Here is a 24,993-nt window from a genome sequence, read left to right as displayed (position 1 = left end):
ATCCATTATTTATAATTTTATTATAATTTTTTATGAAAATTTTACACGTATAAAAAATATTTAGAAGATAACCTAATTATATAAATTTTGAGTTATAAACATTATATAATTAATTCTAAACTCATATAATCATTTAAGAAAAATATAAATGTTTTAAATTTTTTTTAAAAGGAAAAATATAAGAATTTTTATTTTAAAAAATTAAAAAATTTAACTAGTTAATTTATGAGGAATAATTAAAATAAAATAAATTGTAAATATTTAATTTAAAATTAAATGAAATTGTAAGAATGTGTATATATATATATTTAATTTAAAAATACAATGTACAAAATTATATCATATTATCGTCGCACTCAAAACCTGAGTCACCACTCACCACCGGCTAGTAGGTCACGGACGGCTGGAAATCATCGCCGGGAGCTCCGCTTGTCCACTCAAGAGCATTATTTTGAGTCTGTTTGAGGTTTGGACAACACCGTCAGGTTGGTCTCTGACACTGTCTATCCTCCCCCTTTTCCTGCAGCGAGCTTTTTCAATTTTGTCTGGTTCTGTCTTGATTTCTTAATCTATCTCTATCTTCCCTTTGTGCTGATGCTATATACGCCTGTGAGCGTCCCATTCATTTTATATATCTGTAATAGCGCGTAATAGCTTTCGTTCTCTAGCATCTTCGGACACATGCACAAAAGATACGAGTTCGTTGTGCGTGTGAAGTTGTGCAAAATTTTGAATTTTTTTAATCTATATTATTTCAGTCCAAAACATTGTGCAAAACTTTGTACTTTAAGTTCTCGAGCAAGAGTGATTTTTCTTCATTTGCTGCTTCAAATCGTCTGGGGTTCGCGAGTTCGTCTTCTTCCTCCCTGTTATGCAGAGTTTCGTTTCTTTTTCTTCTCGTGGCTGTCCACTCTCCGCTGTAATAGTGCAGGACCGAACATTCTCTTCTTCTTTGCTGTGAGAGAGAATTTTTGGCTCTGTAGCTCGCTCTGCGTGTTAGGTATGTCCAAATTCTTTTCTTTCTCTTGTGGTTGCTGCTGGTTGGGAGAAAAGAAAGGAGCGAAAGTGTGAGCTGATGGAAATTAGTAGACTAAGAAATTTACTTATATGACTGATATAAAGATCTCAAGGTCGTGTCCCGCTTTCATTTTAAGAAAAACCTCTTTAAGAAAATTGATTATGAAAACTTTTAAGAGATTGTGTTGATGCTTGGAAAAATATTGTTGGTAGTTTGTGAATTGAGACGTTTGTTTTGTGGTTCAAATTTTGCACTCAAGATGTTTGATAAAATGTATAAGGAAGAAAATTTATTGAATTGAGCATTTGAGGGTTATTATTGTGCTAATGATTAAAAAGGAAGGTAATTAATTGATTTATTTGAAACCTAGGAGAGTTTAAGAAGTTTACAATTGAATATGAAATTATAGGAGGCAATTATTCTCTATCATAAAATTTGGAAATGAAATTAGGGAGTTATTGGAAAGGCATTTGGTTATTAATTCTAGGACTTTCTTTGTTCTTATGTTAGCCTATGGGTATATATGAATTGTTTGATGCAATGTTTGGAAAAGTAATTTTTGAGAATTGTAATTAATAGTTAGCCAACATGGTTGCAACTTTGGTTTTACTCTAAATTGAGTCTTATTTAACCTCCTTATTGGCGTACAAGTGTTCGATATGTTCCTAAAGTTTCGTTAAATGCTTGGTGAAGGGTTATGTTATTTAGATTATATTGTTAAATAATGGTCATATTAGTTAGTTATTCGTTCTCTTAAATTTTCTTGGCTCAACTATGTGCTGAATATACTTTGTGAAAATCAAAAGAAGTTGTAACATGATTATGTTATCTCTAAGTTGTTGATGTTGCTCTTTAGCACAATGATCTCCATCTCTTGACTCCTAGCATGTGTGAATCTTAATTCATATTATAGTATTGTGTGAAATTCCAGTCCATTGGGAAAGCTTGCTATATGATTTTTTTTGAACTGAAAACAGAACTTGCATTCACGCAATTTGTAGTTGTAATGAGTATGTTTTTGTTGGTGTTGTTATTTGCTTTTCCTTGCATGAGAGACTGTAATTTTAGGACTGACAGTGGTCCTTTGTTGCAGGTCTTTATATTCATGATTATAATTGAAATAAATTCATAGGTGTGACTATTTGATGTTGTTTTTGCAGGAGAAAATCTTCTTTGTTGTCTTAAATATTGTTGCTGATTTATGCCTCTAAAATTGATCACATTTTCATGTTCTTTCATATAAAATTTAAGATTTGTTGCAGGACACCTCTCTTTGGTTTTGAACATATTAAGTAGTCTTATATCATGGATTTCCATGCCAAAAACCCTGGTTACTGTTTCAAGAAAGTGTTTTTAACTTTATTTTTATTACTGAAGAAATTCTTATTTTAAATTTTTGAGTAAGTTGAACCCATGATAACTATTTCAAATTCTATTTTTGTTACTGTAATGAGTTCGCAAATATGTTTCATATACTTCTTTACGATATTATTTATGCATTTATATTGAGTATTATATCGATAAATATGTATCCATCTCAAGAAACAAGAATGATTAGGAACGAGCCTTATTATGAGACATCATTTACTTATTAAATTATTTGTAATCCAAATAGTGAAAACTTACAGCCACTTCATTTGCATATAAAGTGGATCACCTACTCGTTGGATGGTTGTATTTATTTTTATGGCAAAGAAAATTTTATGGCAAATTTGAATTATCCTTTTGTTGTATTCAATAGTTGCTCCAAGTAACATGCAAGGCATCCACCTCTTTATTTGTATTATTTGTTGATAGAGGAAATAGCGCTTATATTATGTTTGACTTGATATAAATATTTTTGCTGTTTTAGATTATCTGACTCTTGAAGGAGATCTGCTGAAAATTTTTACAAAGATTCATGAGTGAATATTATAATATCATTTGATGTTATACCACTGAAGTGTATTTTTACTAGTTGTACTTAGGAAAATATAAATTAGTTGGGCTTATGAAGCTAAGATAACCATGTATTTTCTGCCAGCCATGCTCAGTATTTTGGGCGTGACACTTTCTCTACTTTTTCTAAGGAAATTTCTCCTTTTAGAGAGGAAAGGTGGATCTTAATTATATATCAACAATATGAGTCATGCCTAAGAAAGCTTCAAGTTGACTTTGACATCATTGTTCTCATTCTATATCAAACTCTTAAAGTTATGAATTTGTCTCATCACAATTGTAAATGAAGAGGAGAGGCATTTTTTTGAAAGAACCTACATTTTGATGAACACCTTGTGTCAGGCATTTTTTGAGTAAGGAGCTTGCAAAGTGCTCATGTGAGCTTCTACAAAGATTAAACTTATCCATACAAATGCTTTATTTGTATTTTATATTATACCATATTCTTTTAAGGTTTTATCTAACACTTTCCTAACACTAGGGTTATGGCAATTTTTGGTATTTATTGTGAATATTGTATAGTCTTTATTAGGCTTTATTAATATTTATTTCCCCTTGTGTATATATAGTTAACTTGTACTCAGTATTCTAATCAATAAGAAATGTTATTTTTCTCCTAAAATTGTCATTAGGGTTTCCTAGGTTATGGTTCATGTAAGGTACTCTATACAACATCCTAGGACTGTGATGCAAGTATTGGTTGAGATTGTTGTGGTTCTCACCGAACCCTTAGGTGTGTTTAGAAAGCTCCAATCGGCGAAACCCTCGGAGGACGTGACGATCATCGGTGCGTGTGGCCCACATGTGCCACTTGAAGATTCGCTGTCAGAATTAGCCTAGTAGCGCGTCAGGGCATGCCACCTCCATTTAGGCCATGACTCCCTTTTTTGGCAATGCAGACCCTTCTGCGAGATCCAAGCCTCATCCACGACTAGGCACCCTTTCCTCAACATTGGCTTACCCTTACAGTATGTTTGGGAGTCTGTTTGAAGGAATTTGGGGTGCTCTTGGGATATTGTTATTGATTATTCTCTGCTATATGGGTTTCGTGTCATGGGAAGTCTTAGAAGTGGTCATTTGGAGACTTCTAAATATTCTGATGAAGTTGACCAGATATGGGACCGTAGTATCAGTGGCAAAACATAGGCCTAAAGCAAAAATTGCCAAAAGAGGAATGTTTCTTCAGGCCCTAAAAACATCTTGCAATGCTATAGTCTGGATTGTTGATTTGAGAGCCTCCGACCATATGACTTGTTGTCTTGAGTTGTTTACTACTTACACTCCTTATGCTGGAAATGTTAAAATCAAGATTGTAGATGGCTCTTTAGCACTTATAGCTAGAAAAGGGAGTATTTGAATTTCTAATTCTATAGTGTTGGCATCTGTCTTTCATGTGCCTAAACTTGATTGTAACTTACTTTTAATAAATTATTATGCTAAATTCCTCCTATGCCATTGTGTGTTTCAAGATCTATCATCTGGAGAGACAATCGGAAGTGCTAAGGAGAATAAGGGGCTTTACTATTTCAAAGCCACCACTCGAGTGGGTAACTCCCCGATTGTTGGTAATTCTGCATCTCTCTCTAAAGTTAATGATTTTCTATTATGGCATAGGAGGTCGGGTTATTCTAATTTTCATTACCTGCAATGATTGTTCCCAAGTTTATGTCCAAACCTGAATGTTAATGACTTTCATTGTGGGGTGTGTGAACTAGCTAAACACCATAGAACATCCTTTTGAGAGCCAAATATATATCTATCAAACCTTTCACAACCATTCATAGTAACTTGTGGGGATCATCCCATACATCTAATTGTATTAAAGCCACATGGTTTATTTCCTTTATTGATGTCCACACTCGTGTCAGTTGGGTTTATCTTTTACGGAACAAGTCTGAGGCTGCATTCATGTTCATGACTTTCTTCAACATGATCAAAACCTAGTTCAACACTATCATCTAAGTCTTACACATCGATAATGGCATTGATTATTTTAACCAATCTCTGAGTTATTTTCTCCAAATGCATGGTATTATCCATACTAGTTCTTGTGCCCATACACCCCAACAAAATGAGGTTGTGGAAAGGAAAAATCGTCATATATTTGATGTTGCTAGAGCACTTATGTTGACCTGTTATATGCCTAAATTTTATTGGGGGGATGCCATTTTGACTGCAACCTACCTGATCAATTATATGCTTAGTTGGATTTCATCCTTTGAAATTCCTCTTCACAAGTTGCAAAGTATTTTCTCAACATTCCATATTGAAACCAATCTTCCACTTCATGTGTTTAGTTGCATAGCCTTTGTCCATAACTACTAGAGCACCAAACTTGAACCTTGAGCTATCAAATGCATATTCCTTGGTTATTCTCCTACTCAAAAAGGATACAAATGCTTTGACCTTATTACAAAACACACATTTGTCAGCCTGGATGTTACCTTTCATGAAGCTTCTCTATTCTATCCCAATTCTTCAATTCAGGGGGAGAGGAAATGTGAATTTCAGACGTGGGAACAAAAATATGACAGAGAACTGGTGGTTTTTGAGCTATGGTTTGCACCAACTGAACCGAAGCCATTACCTTCATCTACCCTTCCAACATCCCTTCCAGAACCATCTCCTCTTATGCCACAATCTAAGGAACATAGGCAAACAGGAGGAGATGCAAAAAGACCACAAAAGGGAGAACTCTTAGTTTACACTGGAAAAAAGAAATCGAAAGATAGTGAGCAACTTGTACCTGAAGCACCTAGAGAGTCGATACTAGAGGTAGCTCTTGAAGCAGAAACTCATAATGACTTAGAATTTGGGATAACTCCTTAAACCCCAATGCTTGATGGTACAAAATAAGTAAGTGAATCTATTGATCTTCCTATTGTTTGGAGGAAGCAACCTCGCTCATGTACTCTTCATCTGATAGAGAGGCTTGTTTCATACAATGCACTCTCTCCTCAATATTAGGCTTTTGTTACTAATTTTGATAAAGTGAAGGTATTTGAGACTATGCAGGAAGCTCTAAGCATCCCTAAATAGCGAAGTACTGTTATGAAAGAAATGAGAGCTTTAAAAAAGAATGAGACATGGTGACTTGGTCAGCTACTAAAAGGAAAGAGAACAGTGAGTTGTGAGTGGGTGTTTATCCCAAAATACAAGGTAGATGGAGCCCTTGACAAGTTGAAAGCACGCTTGGTTGCAAGGGGGTTTATCCAAACATATGGCTTGGACTATAAAGAAACATTTGCTCTGGTGGCAAAATTGAACACTATTAGAGTGTTATTGATTGTGGCAGCTAATCTTGAGTGATCTCTTTATCCAGTTGACATCAAAAATGCTTTTCTGAATGGAAAATTGAAGGAAGAAGTGTATATGACTTTACTTGTTGGGTTCGATAAAGGTAGGGCAAATTAAGTTTGTAAATTGAACAAGTCTATGTATGGCTTGAAACAGTCACCAAGAGCTTGGCTTGACAGGTTTGACAAGCAAGTCTTGTCAGATCATACAATGTTTGTTAACGTTGAGGGAAGTAAGAAATGTATTCTTATTGTACATGTTGATGACATAATATTCACTGGAGATCAACTTGATGAGATAGAAAGAGTAAAAGTGGTCCTTAGTAAGGAATTTGAAGTCAAAGATTTCGGGAAGCCAAAGTACTTTCTTGGGATGGAAGTTGCCAGGTCAAGGAGAGGAATTTATGTCTCTTAGAGAAAATAAATACTTGATCTTTTTATTGAGAGAGGTATGTTAGGTTGTAGACTTGTTGAAACTCTTATTGAGGTCAAGAAACTAAAGAAGAAACCTAAGAACAAGAATGGAAAAGAGAAAGACTTTGAGGAGGAAAAAAACTCAGATGAGAAGTATGAAGAAGAAAAAGAAGAAGGTACTGACAAGGAGAGATATCAGAAACTTGTTAGAAAAATAATATATCTTCCCCATACAAGGCTAGATATAGCATTCGTTGTCAGTGTAGCCAGTTAATATATCAGCTGCCCAATGAAGAGTCATATGGAAGTAGTCTATAGGATTTTGAGATATCTAAAAGGTACTCTTGGTAAAGGGCTGTTCTTTAGAAAACATGAACAAAGATCTATAGAAGTTTACACGGGTGCAAGTTGGGGTGGTATCAAAGGTCAACCTCTGACTATTGTTCATTTGTGTGGGGTAATCTAGTCACATGGAGAAGCTAGAAGCAAAGAGTTGTTTCAAGAAGTAGTACTGGATTTGAGTTAAGAGCTTTAGGTTAAGGAATAACAGAGAAGTTGTGGTTGGTGTGAGTCTTGAATGAAATACAGGTTGAAGCAAGTTCATCATTGAAGCTCTACTATGATAATAAAGCTGCCATAAGCATGGCTTTAAATCTTGTACAACATGATAGGTCTAAACATGTGGAGATAGATTGCCACTTCATCAGAGAAAAGGTGGAAGAAGGAATTATATGCTTGCATATTTGCCTACAAAGTTGCAAGCAACTGATGTTTTGACTAAAGGACTATTTGGCCCTTCATTTGAAGATTGTATAAACAAGTTGGACATGATTAGCATCTATAATCTAATTTGAGGGGGAGTGTGGAATATTTGGTATTTATTGTAAATATTGTATAGTCTTTATTAGACTTTATTAGACATTAATGGTATTTATTATTAGGCTTTATTAGACATTAATGGTATTTATTTTCCCTTGTCTATATATAGTCAACTTGTACTCAGTATTTTAATCAATGAGAAATATTATTTTTCTCCCAAAATCCATAAGGGTCTAGGTTTCAGAGTGTGTCAATTAGTGGCAATCATTTTTTGCCTGAGAAACCATATGCAGTTCTTTTCTATGTTTTTCATTTAGGTAGAGGTGTGAAAGTTCAAGGGCTTTGTCATTAGCTGAACGATAAATTGCTCTTTGATTAGGTAGACGTTATAATGCTAATGCTAGGTCGTTTCCTGTAAGTAACGCGTTGCATGGCTTGAGTACAGTGATAAGTGAGTTAGAGCTGTTGCATTGGTGCCCAAATGTATTGTTAAATGAGCAAGGGCTACTGATCATTCTGGACATGCGTGGCTAAAGAAGTTAGTGCATGAGAGCAATATTATATTTGGTACTTGGAATGTTGGGACATTGAATTGTAAATCTGTAGAGGTTGTGGGGGTTATGATTCAAAGGAAAATCAATATCCTATGGCTGCAAGAAACAAAATGGGATGGAGAAGAAGCTAAGGATATTCAAGGTTTCAAACTTTGGTATATAGAAAAAGTAATCACACTCAATGGATAGGCATCATTATTGATAAGGAGTGAAAGAAGAATATTGTAGAAGTTAGCAGAATTGGAAACAGAATTACTTCCTTAAAAATGATAGTTGGAAGTGGGATTGTTAAAATTGCTAGAGCTTATGTGCCTCAAATCAAGACAGAAGCTAGTCTTAAGGAATTATTTTGGAAGGACTTGGAGGGATTGATTTAACACATACTACATAGTGAAAAGATTTTTATTGGAGGAGACTTTAATGGGCATGTCGGGAGGGAGGTTGGTCAATATGTGAGGGTGCATGGTGGTTTTGGGTTTGGAGAGCTAAACAATAAAAGATAAACTCTTCTCGATTTCTTGTTGGCGTTTGATTTTAAAATTGCCAACACTTGTTTCAAAAAGAGAGATGAGCATCTCATCAATTACAAAAGTGGAGCCTTAAGGTCAAGGATTGAATTTTTTTTTTGTTGAGGAACACGGATAGAAGACTCTGTAAAAATTGCCAGGTGATTCCCAGGGATGTTGTAATGACACAACATAGGGTCCTTGACCTTGATGTGTGTATTATGAGTAAAATTCAAAAATGTCGATAGCTAGTAGCATTAAGGATTAAATGGTGGCAATTAAAAGGTGAGAAGTAAGATATTTTTAAGTAGAATCTTTTGAATAAAGGAATTTGGGAATTTCAGGGGAGTGCTAACATCTTGTGGGAGGATATGGCTAAAAAGATTATGGAGGTTGCAAAAGCAGTTTTGGAAGAATTAAAAGGTTTTGGTCCAAGAGATCAGGAGTCTTGGTGGTAGAATAATAGTGTACAGGACAAAATCAAACATAAGAAGAACTGTTTTAAAACCATACATTTGTGTAACAATGAGGAAAATTGAAAAAGGTACCGTATGGATAAGAAGAAAACTAAGAGAGTTGTGAGTGAAGCTTGTTTTAAAGCTTTTGAAGAATTTTATAAGAGCCTTAAGACAAAGAAAGGAGAATAAAACATTTATAAGATTACTAAGAGTAGAGAAAGAAAATCAAGAATGTAAGGTGTATAAAAGATAAAGAGAGAAGAATTTTAGTTACAGAAGATGAAGTTAAAAATAGATGGGAGATTTACCTTTCCAAACTTTTTAATGATGGAGAGGGTTCGTCTAGTAACTTGGAGGATTTAATAACTTGTGAAGGAGAACAAAATTTGTCATTCTATCGAATAATATGTGATAAGGAGGTAAAGAAAGCTCTTAAGAAAATGGCAAATTGTAGAGCCAGTGGACCTAATTGTATATCTATTGAAGTGTGAAAATATTTAAGTGAAGAAGGGGTGAGATGGTTAACTAAGTTATTTAATGTGATTTTACGGTCCAAGAAAATGCCTGACAATTGGAGGGAAAGTGCATTAATTCCTATTTATAAAAATAAAGGAGATATTTAAAATTGTACTAACTATAGAGGGATTAAACTCATGAGCCACACAATGAAATTGTGGGAGAAAGTAATTAAGCATAGGTTGAGATTGGAGACAAGTATTTCTGAGAATCAGTTTGGTTTTATGCTAGGTAGAACGACCATAGAGGCGATTTATCTACTAAGAGGATTAATAAAAAAGTATCATTGTAAATATAAAGATTTACATAACTTTTATTGATTTGGAAAAAGCTTATGATCGTATACCAAGGGAAGTGTTTTGGAAAGTTTTGGAAAAGAAGGGAGTACGGATTGCTTACATTAAAATTATACAAGATGTGTATGAAGGGGTGTTAATTAGTATAAGAACGTCTAGTGGTCAAACAAAGAACTTTCCTATAAAGATTGGACCACATCAGGGGTCATCTTTGAGTCTTTATCTTTTAAATTAATCTTTGAGATGTTTTGGGTATATACAAAGAAGGCTGTGAGAGGCACCAGTGAGAAGAGAAAACATATAACTTTGAGCCCTGTTAAGAGGGGTGGAGGAAGGTCTAAGAGAATACTTTTGGAAGTTGTTGAGCGTGATCTCTTAATTAATATTTCTAAAAGCTTGGTAAATGATAGAGTACAATGGCGTCTTACAATCCATATAGCTAACCCCACTTAGTGAGATAAAAGCTTGTTGTTGTTGCTGCTTGTATCATTCTTTTGCCTTGAAAGTATACACATTATTGTCATTTTGAGATTTGATGGCAGATTTTATTGTCATTAAGACTGGATGCTATGAGATTACTATCATAGGCTGCTCTGAAATATGAGTATTATTATTTGCATCAGGCCCTTGATAATTTAGCTCTTCCTGTGTAGTCCAATTGATTTGTGGAATGTAGAATGCTGATAATTTGTTCCTAGTTCCTAAATATTAATGTACCTCTAGCTTTGTGAAGCACAGCTCAAAGGAAATTGGAGTAGCATGGTTATTGCTGTCTGAAATTTTCCATTTCAGTGTTTCTTTCATATATGCCGTTTTTTGTGGATATTTTAGTAAATTAAATATCTATGTCCAATATAGTGTAAGCATGCTACCTTGTTTTTTATGGTTAGAGTGTTAAACATTTCTGAAAGATCAACCTAATACAACATGGGAACTTGTTTTGCCAGAGTAGAACTGGAGAAGCTTCATTGTATATCTGATGGGAGTGATTAAAGATGGCACAGTCTCGGGGTTTCTGCCTAGCCCCTGTGGATTTCTAGTCCATTATCCTGGTTATCCATCATCCATGTCTCGTGCAGTAGATACTCTTGGTGGAATTCAAGGCATCCTTAAGGTACAAGTAAATTTTATTTCTGCCAATTTAGTTCTGCTCTTTTATTCACTTATTCACAATACTAACGTTTATGGCCCATTTTGTTTATGTTTAGAAAATAAGTGATTTTTAAATTGTATAAAAACTTGATTCATTGTTTAGAGATTTAATAAAATGCAGAAGTTATTTTTTATTTGAAAGTGCTTTTCAAAATAGTTAGAAGGCATTCAGAATAACTTCGTAAAAGAATTAGAAATCTTTTTTTATTAAGATTTTATTTATTTTGAAAAGTTTAAACAAACATTCTAAAATTTCTCAAAATTACTGAAGTTTTTTGTTTTTTTTCATAATGAACTTGAAACAAATGGGCCCTTATTCATGATTTGTGTTATAATTAGTGTAGAACAGCACTGATATTTTATTCATAAGAAGCGTTTACATATATAGAAGAGATGAGAGGAAGAAAAGCTACACCAATCACTAATATCTCTCCTATAATCTTGGCAAATCAAATCAGGTGCTGATGAGAGATAAAATCAGATATAAATAACAGATAGCAGATTTTATTTAAATAAGGAAAAATAGGTCTAACCTTGATTTGGGCTTATGGCGCCTTAGGCCCTTTCGCAACAATTTGTCAATGGGTTTTAGTTTCTTTGCATTTTCACTTATATTATGGTCTGGCATGATGTTTTGCAGGCTCGCAGTTCACAATCTGAGAAATTGGAGCTCCATTTCCGCCCTGAAGATCCATATTCACATCCTGCATTTGGGGAGCTTCGTCCTTGCAAGAATTTTCTTCTTAAAATATCTAGGGAAAAAGCACATGTTTGTCATGATTCTAAAACTTCTAACAGATTGTCAAATAATGAGATGCAAAATGGGGCGCAAACAACTCAATCACAAACTGATATGGCAGCTACCGCTGAAGAAACAGATAACTGTACATCTGCAGATGGAGAGGCAAATCTTATTGCTGATATTGTTGCTCATGTTCCTGAAGCTTATTGTTTTAATGGTTAGAAACATAGGTTTGGCTTGTTTTACTTTTAAGTGGCCTCATGCTGAGATCTGGTAGTTTTCATTAAATTTATGCAACTTCTAAAGTAATTTGACTTGTTTTTGTTGTGTTCTAAAATTATGAAGGAATGGTAGACTACCAACATGTTATTCCAGTTCATGCCAATATTGCGCAGAGGAGAAAGAGAAACTGGTCAGAACTTGAAGAGCCTCTCTTTGGTGGGTACCATATGTTTCTGTGTTTGTATATGTTTCTGAAATGCATGTAATAGTTACTGACCGATGCAGTGGTTTTGTATTTGGTTGTGTGTTGTTATAGAAAAGGGTGGTCTCATGGATGTGGATCAGGAGGATGTTATGATTATAGTGCCTCCATTTTTTTCCCCAAAAGATGTGCCAGAAAATGTAGTGTAAGTTCCTGCAGCCTCTCCTGTTTAGTTGATTGCATACTTTCTGATTTGCAATATCTGGTTAGATATCATCTATTACAATTGAAGACTTTTGCTTATTTTCCTAAGTGGATGAAATATACTATCAGGTCATATGAAGAGAAACCCTCAGTGTTTTGCGAGGGGGAGTTGTGCTAGACTAGTAGCCAACATGAAGCAAAATAGAGGAGGGAAGGAGGAAGAGAACTGATATATTATTAATAGTAATCATTCAGAAAAGTGATCTAAATAAGGACTCTAGATGGATCCCAAAAGAGAGCATTCTAGAATGCTTGATAACATGAAAATCCTATCAAGATCATAATCCTTGATAAAATATAACAAAGTAAAATGACACATAATTTTAATAAACAAAACATTTTAAAATATTGAGTTCTAATCATATATATTCATGATTTGAGTATTTTTAATTATTTTTAAAATCATATTTTCTATATTTCAGTTTGAGACCACCATCAACATCGAGTTCAAAAAAGAGACAAGAGGCTAGCCCACAACGTGAATTTGAGGTATTACTCTTCTTGAATTAATTTCTTAATGAGATGTAGGCTTAGACTATAAAACATTTGTTATATTAGAATGCACCAGTCAGTTGGAAATAATGGTTGATTTTGTTTGTTTACAGGCACATCTTCATGATAAGGTATCGGCAAAGACTGCACGCTGTTACACAGTTGACATTTTTTTTTTCTGCCCATGACTTCGAAATCTAATTAAAAGAAATTGTTCCAATCAAAACATTGTACATGTTTGCATTGGGGCTTTTATAAGTGCATGTACAATATCATGAAAGAATGCCTTTATAATATTTTTTTATATGGGTAAAGGTGCAAATTTGACTGGGATTTTTTTTTTTTTTTTGAGGAGCGTGTGATAACTTATACTATGAGGTGGTACAATGGAGTATGGGATGCCTACCATTAGTTTTTAACAAACAAACATTTATTTGACTATCAAGCCACATGTCTCCTCATTTGATCCCTCTTTCTTCTTTGTCATTTGTGACTTTCTCTCTCTCTGCCTTCTCTTTCTTCCCCTCTCTTTGATGATGATGGCAAATTGAAGCACAAAAATTAAGTAGAAAGAAGAAGCAGCCTCATGAGAGTAAATTAAGTAGAAAGATTTTGATCAAGCTAAAATATATTAAAGAATAGAAAGTGGCTCTCATTATAGATCAATTAATGATCGACTTTGAAATGCTCTCCAAGTAGGCCTTTGTGGCACGTCTTTGACTTCGTTCTCGCGACAGCTTCTCCAATAGGATATCATTCAAGTAATGATCGGAAGATACCCTTCTCCTTCACCTTCACATATTGTTGATGTTTCAGACTTGCCATTGCGCAATGGGAGCCCTCTTACAATCGTCCCACAGGTGTGACTACTATTTGACCTCTTTTGTCCCTTTCTTGATGTTTCCAAATATTGTTGGCTGGAGGAGAGTTGTTGTCAGAGAAAGGAGCATAGGCATCCCCTCCTCCTCTGCTGATGATCTGCAACGCTTCTCGTTGGGAGTGAGGGAGGTTTGAGGGTGAAAGAGAGGTAGAGGCAAAGAAGAGAGTGAGAGAGAGATTGAGTGAAAGAGCGAGGCATAAAAACAGACGTTAGCCAAAATGGATGGAAGGCTATGGATGCTCATTTTTCTATAGTTGATATTTTTTTTTTTTTTTGGTACCACCTCATAGTACAAGTTACCCAATGGTCCTTAGAAAATAACTCATGGCTTGATTTGCACCTTTACCTTTTTTATATTTGCATGAAGAAAACTTACTGTTGTTCTTTTTGGTGCAGATGGACATAGAGTCAGTTCTTGCAATTGATTTTGACATTAAAGATATCCTTATCACAATTAGTAGATAATCGTTTTGTGAGTTATTGAGGCTCAAAATTCAATGCCTTTATTAATGAATGTTTTTATTTTCTAAGGGTAAGCAACTATTAACGACAGATGCTTTTTATTGGAACTATGTGGTTAAATTTTCTGTTTTATTGTTTAGTTGGGGTCTTTAATTAATTACTTGGGTGTTTGTTGACTGGCAAAAGCTGTTAGTTTAGGACATATTTTAGGTTGCACGGACTGTTTATCTAGTGAAGGGGATCAATTTTAGGATAGAGGTGCGATGAGCTCATATAATTTCATTTAAAAATATGTTGGGTGACCAAACTTCAAGGTAGGAAAGTTAACCAATTTCCGTCTAGTTTTCTATCTCTGGTTTTCCTAATTCAGATTTCTATCGCTGTCTGGTTTTCCCAATTCAGATTTCCTGAGGGGTGTCAAGAGAAGAAAGTTAAGAATTTGTTTTTGATTTCATTCTAAGAACCATCATTTTGGTTTTGTGCTCACTTGTCTAACTCTCCCCCCAAATTTCTGTATATAATTTGAATAATTAACACCTGAAGGTTTCTCTAGAAGCTGCTTCTACTGAGATTAGTAATCAGTGGCAGTTCTGGAATCTTTTAACTTGTAAGTGAATATATTACTGCAAATTGATTGCATGCCAAGAAATAAGACAAGTTTTCTCCTACATTGAAAATGAAAAACAAAGTATTGTGGTCTCAAAACGTTACTACTAGAATGAATTCCTTTCAAATTAGTATCGTGAAATATCACCTGCTAATTATGTTTATTCCATTGGGAGTGTAAGATCATGTATTTTATTTTCTTTAAACTTTCCTTTGCATTGATAATTCTGTCAATTTTAAAATATAGTGGATTGCATGCAAAAGGTTTGCAGTACGTTGGTGCTTCTTGCTGACGTCTTAAAGGAAAAGTAAATAAAAATTTGTTAAGATATATTGCAATGAATGGTGCACTCTTGGGTTTTGGGTTATGCTTAACTTTCTTACAGATTCCAAAGATAGTGAATTGGGAGGAATATGTGCCTGAAGGCTCAGATCAGTGGGAATCACAGAAGGCTATATCTAGGCTCTTTGACGAGCGGCCTATTTGGCCAAAAGATTCTATTAAAGAATGCTTACTTGACAAAGGCTTAAATTTTTCACATGACATGCTTAGAAGGTTTTTTGCTTAAGTTCTACGAACTAAATTTTTTAAATTGTAGTGGTTGAATTCCTGACGGTAACATTCTATTCTCTCTTATTGCAGGCTTCTTTCTAGAATCGCTTACTACTTTTCTAGCGGACCATTTCTTAGGTTTTGGATCAAGAAGGGATATGACCCACGGAAAGATCATGATTCTCGCATGTAAGTTATACTTTTGATTAATCTCTTGTACTTTGGTCACTCTTACACTCTTGTTTAGTTTCAGTGTTTAATAAATTCTAATTGATATTATCAGACTTTTTAGAATACTAAGATATCATGGATATTCTTACCTTCATAAGTAACAAAAAAGAATTCAATCTGTCATGGACAAGAATTCTAGAAAGTTGTTTGGTTCAATGTTCATAATCTTGCTTAGGCATGTTGAAAATTAGCAAAAATTTTCATGGGCCTTCTAATAACATAAGCTTTTAGCTTGAAGTGGTTTCTCCCAACTAGACACTCCAAACAGCTTAGATTGGGGTGAAAAGCCCATCCTTGAAAGATATCTATTGAAGTGAAAGAGCCTACTTACTTGAAATATTTCATTGAACAGTCCATATTATTTAATATGGCACTTAGGCACCCCATACTACTTTGGTCCCTATTTAAAGACAAAAAGCTTTATAGAGTTTGTGCTTCTCTCTCTGGTGCAAATTCTATACAATAATTTCATTCTATTTATAAGCCTGACGTAACAAAAATATTATGATTATGCCCCCTGGGGATGTATGTGAAGCATTGCCAGCTTGGATAAATGAATGTCAAATTGGGTTCTTGGAATTAGCTTTGGTCACAACATCAGTTGTTTGTTGAAGTAGAATTGTATAAATTACCTTAATAATCCGCTTTTCTATTTTTTCTTTGATAAAGTGCTGATCAACTTCAGCATACTTAGCTTTGTCATAATGGTCTAGGTTCCTTTAAATGCTTATTGCTGCTTGGTTACTACATAATAACTTAATGGATGCGAAATCAAAGGCCTGAATTCCACAAGGAGCCTTTTTAACTATCTACTGAATTATTATTATTTTTTTTTTAAAAAAAAAACATTGGGCCTTCACTCTGTTATTAATGTTCAAACCTTTATTTTCGCAGTTATCAAAGAATTGATTATCGAGTCCCAATACCATTGAGAAGTTACTGTGATTCTCAATTGGCCAACAAGTAAGTTCTTTTCTTTGTTTCATCTTTGCCTTTACCAAGAAGGTTTAACTTTGAGCAATTCCTTATGACATGATGTTAATGAATCTGACGATTTTTTTAGCATGAAATACCATATCTTGTATGTTGGCCAAAAAAGAAATATCATATCTTGTAATTCTTAATGTCTGTATGTTTGACTACAATGTTTTAACTTCTGTTTCTCTCTTTTATGTTACTTTTGTATGCAGAAAGAAGCATAGATGGGAGGACATATGTACTTTTCGTGTTTTCCCTCACAAGATCCAAACGTCATTACAGTTATTTGAGCTTGTTGATGATTACATCCAACTGGAAATAAAGAAGCTTCCTGTGCAGGCAACTTGTACTGTAAGTTATTGTATGATTTTTCATTTAACATTTTTTTTCAATGCGTACACTGACAATAACAGTTCTTTGATAGACTCAGATGCTATTATGTTAATATTTTCATATTTTTCTCATCCCTTGGTAATTCTCATTAGAATCACTAGTAACAAATGCTTGAAATTTAAGGGATAACCTATCCTATGAAGTAGTGACTGATGGGTTACTGTGTGCAAGATCTTTACTCCCTTCCATAATGCATTGGGAACATGCAAATCATTTCCAACATACTGCTTGGCATCAGAGAACACCTAGAATAGAATATGTGTGCAAAGTTCTTCAGCTGTACATTGTTGACCAGTTGCTAGACCGTTTCTCCTCCTTGAGTACACTTTCAAAATTTGCTTTTGCATGGCATTTTTACTGATTTCAGATCTGTCTGTGTTACATTCAGATTCTTGACTGGTTGTGAGTATATATGGGTTGGAAATTAGGGAAAATGTTGAAGGATGGAAGGAATGGAAGAAGTGATCTCAAGTTCTTTTCCACGAACAACACATTTTCATGCAATACAATAAATAAGGAGCCTAACAACGTGATTAATCATTGACATTCCAATAGATAGCTACGGAAATATTGTTGCTAAGCATCTATGTAATCGTGGATATTGAATGAACACAAGCCACAAGGCATACTGTTGACACAACAAAATCTGAAGTGCCTGTATGTAGTATGAAGTTTCATGTCGTGTCTGAAGCATCTAACATGTCAGATTCAGACATTGTTCGTTTCTTGAATGTATGTGCTGCTTCTGCTTAACCATGAGAAAATGATCATCAAGTTCAGATTTCAAACAAACAAAAAGTATATGATATAGTTCGACGGCCTTTATTTGAAAAATATTACTTTCTCAAGAGGCCTTCTTAGGTTGTTTGATGAGGCATTTCCTTCCTTGCATTTTTACTGTTTCTTGCCATTTTTTAGGCTACCAGTGTTTTTTTTCCCCATCTAATAGCCCTTTGATTTGATATTCCCCAAAATAAATAAATAAATAAAAACACAAAACTACTCAGTGAAAACTTACCATTTCTCTCTTTATTGGCAGTCAAGGTACATCCTCAAACAAAATCAATCCTTTCCTTTTCTTCTGTCAAGAAGTTTCTGGTTCCCGCCACTAAACCTTTGTTTCTTTTTCTTTACGTCTATTAATTCTAATGTAATTAAGCTAAAAGCCTGTTAGCCTTTCAAGATAAGTAAACTTCTAGTACACTCAATGTCTCCCTTAGCAGTTGTAGGTTCCATAAGTCATAAGGCATTAAATTAGCTTGAAGACGGAGATATCTATGTTTATTTATGAGGTCCTATACAGTTCTGCATTCTTGAACAATCAAAGAAGCAGCTGAGTAATGTTTAGTGGCGGTCTGGAGGTAACAAGTTTTGCAAATTTGCGGTAAATCTTAGATTTAAATATTTATGCTGCAATTTATTGAGAAAAATGAAGCTGGGTCCTGATTTTGTATAATCTTATTTTGTTCTGAAATTATGCATGCATGTCAACTTTAATTACACTACGTCAAATTTAAAAAAATGCAGAAACTACTTGATTTATTTTTCTTTATAAGTTATCATAAGAAAGTTGGCAAACTATCATATTTGCTTTTAACATGCTCGTTTTTATAGTCTGCAACAGGATGGTTTTCACACAACATACTCAATTGTTTTAGACAACGTCTTATGATGAGGTTCCTATCAGTATTTCCAAAACCTGGTGCAGAAAACTTACTCAGAACTGCTACTTCAAGGTTTGAAAAATTAAAGAGGGATTGCTGTAGGGAGAACATAAAGCTTGATGGAGAGGACAACCGGCAGGCTAACTCAGGTTTCTTTACAACCTTCCTAGTTTCTTTATTTTCGTTTTGCTTAGTGTTGTAGAGGCTGTCAAATCTGACTAAATTAACTAGTGTCACATGGCCATGTATCAGTACTGTCTTAAGGGCCCATGGAAAATCTGTTAGCTTCAAGTGTCACTAGATAAAGAACTGTTCTTTGGTATTTTTATCGAGTTCTGGGTGCTCTGACTGAACTTCTGCTCCAAATTCGGTCTGAGGGTTTGGTAACAAAAAAGAAGCAAAAATCTATTGCAATGTATAGTTTGTGGGATTATGTGGTTTATTTGGTTTTCAAGGTTCTTTCTTTTCCTTTGAATGCGTCATGGGATAAAATTGTATTCACGGTTTCTCTTTTGTTCTTTGCACATGGTCTCCTAAATTTGGACATTTCTTATGTAGTTCTGTTCTGTGACTGTATTTGTGTTCTTTTTAGGAGAATTTCTTGTTTTTCTATGTTCTTACTCTCTCCTTATTTCAATAAAATTATTATTTTTTCAACATCAAAAGCTGCTGAATAATTTTGAGTTACTTTCCTTGCCTACTATCACTTTTATCTCCCTTTATAATGAGAATTGCATTTCATGTTCTTATCAGTTTATCTAACGGGGTTTCTCTTTTGGAAAAGGAGTAGGGCATTTGTTGCTTTCTCAGCCCTTTTGGTTTTTCTTTTCTTTTCTTTTTATCCGTTTTCTTTTGTTTTTTTAAGGGGAATTCCTTTTTTTTTCCTTGTATGTTTTACTTCAAATAACATGCCGAATTAACCTTTTTTCCTTCCCATTATTATGAACAAAAGGAGAAAAACCTATCTTGGTTTCTCTTATTTTTTTCTCTCTTGTTCTTTGAATTAATTAATTGGTAATGTCATGATTATTTAGTTGTTATATAAAAATCAATTTCATGTTTATTGTAATTACAAACTAATGCATTTTCTACTTATTGAGACTTTGCAAAATAATATTTACTATGTACTGATATTAATGAAAATTTTGTAAAAGGAATATTGGGCATGCAAGAGAACGATGAAGCTATTGATGTTGAAGATAATGAGGAAGATACAGCTGAGGCTAACAATAGCGATGAAGAATGGGACGCTTGTGACGAACTTGATTTGGTTTGATCCGTGTCTGACCTCATTTTGAATTTGATTGATAGGATCACGATAGGTAGAGAGAAATAAGAAAGATAAATTTTATTAAAATATTAAATCAGGATCTAACTTCATAAATTAATGGAGGAGGGAAATCTTATATAAAGATGGGCAAGAATCTTTAACTTGTACCGCTAATAAAGCTAGAAGAATCTCCATGAATATGAAAAAATAATGATTTTATTTCCAGGTGATTTCCATATGATATGTATCCCTATTTATAGACAAAAAAATAACTAATAATTCCAAAAAAGACTCCCATTAATCCATAACTCACACAATGGGGCATAACTACCTGAAATAAATAAATAAATATAATTATTGACTTAATTTACAAGCACTCGCTGCTCTTAAAGGAAACTCAACAAAACATAAAATACCCTAAATAATATTATCAAATAAAAAATATCTAAAATAATTTAAAATAAATAATTATTCCTAATATTTTTGTAACTGCCTAAATTATTCATTATCCCACATAATTAGTACTCTATCATCGATCAACTGCATTCCTACTGGCTTTTGATGTAGACTAATTTTTAATTGATGCGGTTGATTCTTGTGTAGGCTGAAGATGGGGATATGCCTTTGCCACCACATTCTTGTATCCTTATCTATTTGAAATGTTTTTTCTCTTTTTAATACACTGAAACCTGCCTTATTTTAGGGCATGACTTAAACTAATGAGTATGTGACTTGGACATATGAACCCCTATCTCATAACCAGTTTTCCTATTGCATGAATATTTTGAGAATTAAGAATGGGTCGTATTTTTTTTTTTTGTGTAACAAAAAACTTTGGATAAGTTGGGTCCCAGGCTTACAAGGGCCTGGCATGTTTTTAAGCTCAAAAAAGCACTTGTAAAAGTTCGTATAAATCGCTCACTAATAATGTTTCTACATTGGTAGTGGGATTTAATTCCATGATCTTGTGAGTTATGAGTTAAATATTTACTAATTAAACTAACCTCTGTTGGTGGAGTCGTAATATGCTATGGTTTTTATATTTTATATTAATATTGATATTAATTGTATACCCTGCGTGTATTGTATCTGATGTGTTATTTCATAAATTCAAGCTTTTAGTGAAAACAATGGACTGGCTACAGCTTTCTACACTAATATTGTCTGGGCGGATGTCATGCCATGATAATCAAACTTAATAATTGTATTTCAATTTGGTTTCTTGATGATTCTTGTGTTCAGGTTGTTGATAGTGTACAATGGTGTTGTCCAATCTATACAGCCGATCTCATCTAATGAGACAAGGCTTGTATTGTTAGAGTTTCTCAAATATCATTCATGTCATGTATCCTTGGATCCATATGTGCTTTTTTATTCCTATGTAGAGTTCAGATATGAACGCAGAGAACATTTCTAGAACCCATCTCCAGGAGCTTTTTGATAGCTTTCCCTCTAGTGGATATGATGAGGATAGAGCAGAAGAAAATGTTGGTGATGAAGAATATCAGATATATGAGCAAGATAGTGTTGACAGCTACTCCGAAGAGTAAATGTTGGCCAGCAATATTCTCTTCGGATACGCCCAGGTTTTCTTATGGCTTGGTTTGGATGGAAGAAAAAGTGGGAAGAAAATAGGGTGAAGAGAAAAGTAGGAGAAGGAATTTTCAAAAATAGTAATTTTTTTACTATTTTTATGAGTTTTTTTAATAACATTTTTCTCTCCTAATTTTTCTTCCTCCCAATTGTTCATTTCATTTGATTAAAGTGTTAATGTTACGGCTTTATTGCATTTATAGTATTAATTATTAAATATGTAATTAAAAATTTTGTATTTTTGAGAGAGAGGCCATAAAAAGTGAAGGTGAGACTATAATTGCCCCTTTTGTTGGGAAGCCCTTTCTTTGCTACTCTCTTTTGCTCTAGGCGAGAAAGAGAAGGGCCTTTACCGTCATCCTGTAGTTAATATATCAAACACGAGAGAGTCGAAATCTACCAGCTGAAATTTGGATAGATGGATTTAGATTTAGATTTTAAGCTTAAATTTCATGTATTTAAAAACTTTCAGGGAGAATTGCATCTAAGGGCCTTGGAAAGAAGATAATTACTCTTTAGGCCAATTACAATTGTAGGCCCAAGGGCCTTATCTGTAATTAATTTTGAAGCTGACAAGATTTAACTGTCCCTGATTTGGAAAATAGGACCCATAATGATGCTGTGGATGAGTTGATTTGGGTTATTGGAGCTATCAAAGACAAAGGCGGCATCAGGGTAGCCAAGTTCACTCTGGCCACAAGCTTTCGGAACTCCGTTACCGAGATGGTCATCATCAAAGCTGCCAATCAAAATGAGGCTACATTAACGACAAGAACGTTGAGAGTCAGGCAATGGCTTGTCGCCTCTTTGTCGCATTTGAAGCCCCTTTTCAGTTTGACCTTGCACATGAACAAGACGCGAAGCTATCTTATTGCTCTCAAGGGCTTAATGCCCATCCATGGCATTTTCTGTTATGAGGTCTTGGCCAGCCAAAAAACCAGACGCCTACAGTTTGATCTCTCCGATCACACCTATTGGCATTACAAGTCTGATAAGGTATGGGGATTCAATGCTTTCGTTTGTTCATATTCGGATTAGTGATCAATGTTTGTGTCGTCTAAATACCAAAAGAGAAGAAAATAGAGGAAGGAAATCGAGGACACATCGATGCAAAAGCTGGAGAAATTGTCGAAGATGCGAACCCTAATCGACATAGCCCTTGAGATTAGGCCTATGAACGAGTGAATGAACAACATGGTCCTCATTCTGGAAGCCATGGTTCTCGAAGTTAGGTAGAGTCGCATGGCAATGGGGTAGTCCATGCCTCTCAAAGCCCTAAAGTTGAACGAGAATGTGAATAAAACATTAGAGCTCTGGAGCACATGTCCAATGGGGATCACGAGAAGATCAATCATCACGAGGTTGAAGATAAAAATTTCTAGCGTCTTTTGTTTTCCAGTGGGTTCTATTTTTTCGTTTTAGAGGCAATTCAGTCTTTTTAGCATTAATATTAATTACGGATAAGGCTTGTTGGCGTGCAGAGTATTATCAAATTGTTTTCGCCTAAGAGTAATTATCTTTCTTCCAAGGGCTTTAGATGTGATTCTCTCAAATTTTTTATTTGGGTAGCATAAAATTTTCACTAATAAAACCTGAAAGTATAGTAATACAAACGTATGGTTAGGATTTGAAATAATTAGGAAAGATTAGGTATTTGAAATTTTAAAAGAATTATATAAGAAATTTGATTGGATTTGGATCAAATTTAAATTCACAAGATTTTATGAATTTAAATAATGGATTTGGTTTAAATTTAAATTTCAACTAATCTAAACAAGACATCAATATATTTGTAAAAAATTATTTTAATACATTGTTTCAAGTTATTTGGTTAAAATACTTGGACAAGCTATTTGTCAAATCCTCACTTTTAACAATTTCCATATAGAACTAAAAGTGATTATGGTTCGAGAAAAATGAAAATTTAAGCTCATAAATTAAAATTTTTAAATTATTATAAGTACATAGTTTTGTTGAAATTTGAAAAATCATTAAATTTTAAAAAATGTGTATGAAGATCTAAATTTATCTTTAAATCTATTGAAATCTTTTATATAATAAAAATACATTTTAAGCTTTTTTGCATCCCAAATAATGTAGTTTCTACTTCTCTAATAGAATTTGTGCCATAACTTAAAAAATTCATAACTTAAGATTCATACGTCTAAATAACCTAGTTTAGGGCTTATTGGAAAGCTTGATGTGTCTAGCTTGCTCATAAAAATCCACATAAGCATTGGACTTGGATTACTATATGTTATACAGTGGAATATTGATTTTTTTTATGAAAAGAGCCTAAATTGGACAATCATATATATTAAAATTATGATTTCAAAGTTAATTTATGACTCCAAATTGGCCACCATACATCACTGCATATCACTTATACGCACCAAGGTTTTATTATAAATTTACATAGCTTATGGACTTATCTAAACATTTCCCATCTCCAAAAGTAATGCCATAGGAAATTTATCTCCTATTCCACTTACCTTTTTTTTCTTACTTTAGCTCTTCTTTTGGAGGCTTATAACCTAGAATAGTTAGTAATTGGTTAGTAGTAAACAATATTATTCAAGTATACAAGGCAAAAGCTTCATACATGACATGCCTGCATTGCATGTTTCAATTAACATATTGGCACATGTTACATGCTCAATGTCTCATTCATCTTACACAGACCATGGTACACTTAAAAAACAACATTCATTCATGATTCTTATAGTCAAGAAAACAAGACATACATATTATCATACAAGCATAAATACCAAGTATATGATATAGGGTAAGTTTACTACCTTTTGGCTTTACTATTTCTTCTTTATTTTCCTTGCTTCCATAACTTGATTCCCCATGACTAAACTTTCAATTTTTTTTCATGATATTCATTGGCCATAAATATATATTATAGAATATTTATTACAATTGTAGAGTCATTAATCATATTGTCAACACATAACGACTCACTCTTTATTTAACTCTTGCTTTCTTTAAGTTTTTACATGAACCTTTTTTGTCATAAAAAATTCATGTAATGTCATTTTTCTCAAAAATCAAATGTAAAAAATTCTATCTCCTTTCCCTTGAACCAACTTTGGATATAATTATGGGCATTTAAGACCATAGATTTTGCTTGCTTCCAAGCTTTTTCATGCTTCATATATTTTTAGATGGCTTAAGGTTAGGTTTTAAATCATATTTCATGAACATTAAACTTGATTAACTTCATCATTTATCTTAAAGAAAATTGGATAGCACCTCTCCCTAATTTCAAACTTTTCCAATTTTCACAAACTTGCTAAACTCTTCATCTATCATGTCTAAATCTCTTTTAACATCATTTCCATGGTCTTGACATCATCAAAATCATAATATCTCCTTTTAACTAGCACCATGAAAACTTAATTAAATTTCAAGATATGTAGCTCAAAATAAAGCTTATGCTTACCTGTTCTTCATGCACTATCTTATTCT

At 33.8% G+C, this 24,993-nt stretch overlaps 1 protein-coding gene across 12 annotated transcripts; it reads left to right on the top strand.

Moving 5' to 3' along the window:
* The first annotated feature begins 345 nt into the window (after positions 1–345).
* Positions 346–23,047, top strand: LOC129304555 (uncharacterized). Of its 12 annotated transcripts, none has more exons than XM_054944250.1 (18): positions 346–485; positions 759–1,000; positions 10,763–10,929; positions 11,608–11,926; positions 12,055–12,147; positions 12,248–12,338; positions 12,820–12,886; positions 13,003–13,020; positions 14,166–14,209; positions 15,223–15,393; positions 15,481–15,579; positions 16,516–16,584; positions 16,812–16,950; positions 18,607–18,805; positions 19,811–19,926; positions 20,530–20,566; positions 21,319–21,512; positions 22,125–23,047. In XM_054944250.1, the coding sequence occupies exons 3-17, from the start codon at positions 10,795–10,797 to the stop codon at positions 21,474–21,476; spliced, it is 1,755 nt and encodes a 584-aa protein (XP_054800225.1). In that variant the 5' UTR covers positions 346–485; positions 759–1,000; positions 10,763–10,794; the 3' UTR covers positions 21,477–21,512; positions 22,125–23,047. The 12 variants fall into 12 exon arrangements, with proteins under 12 accessions (XP_054800225.1, XP_054800219.1, XP_054800220.1 ...); XM_054944244.1 differs by adding an exon at positions 4,426–4,521 and having other exon boundaries at positions 21,319–23,047; XM_054944245.1 differs by having other exon boundaries at positions 10,768–10,929; positions 21,319–23,047.
* Positions 23,048–24,993: the final 1,946 nt, after the last annotated feature.

This window comes from Prosopis cineraria, unplaced genomic scaffold, assembly GCF_029017545.1.
Source record: "Prosopis cineraria cultivar Desert tree isolate PC_DT_omini unplaced genomic scaffold, ASM2901754v1 PC3, whole genome shotgun sequence".
In the NCBI taxonomy this organism is placed as follows: domain Eukaryota; kingdom Viridiplantae; phylum Streptophyta; class Magnoliopsida; order Fabales; family Fabaceae; genus Prosopis; species Prosopis cineraria.
Note: the sequence above shows the minus strand (reverse complement) of the source record. Positions and strands in the feature narration are given on the sequence as shown.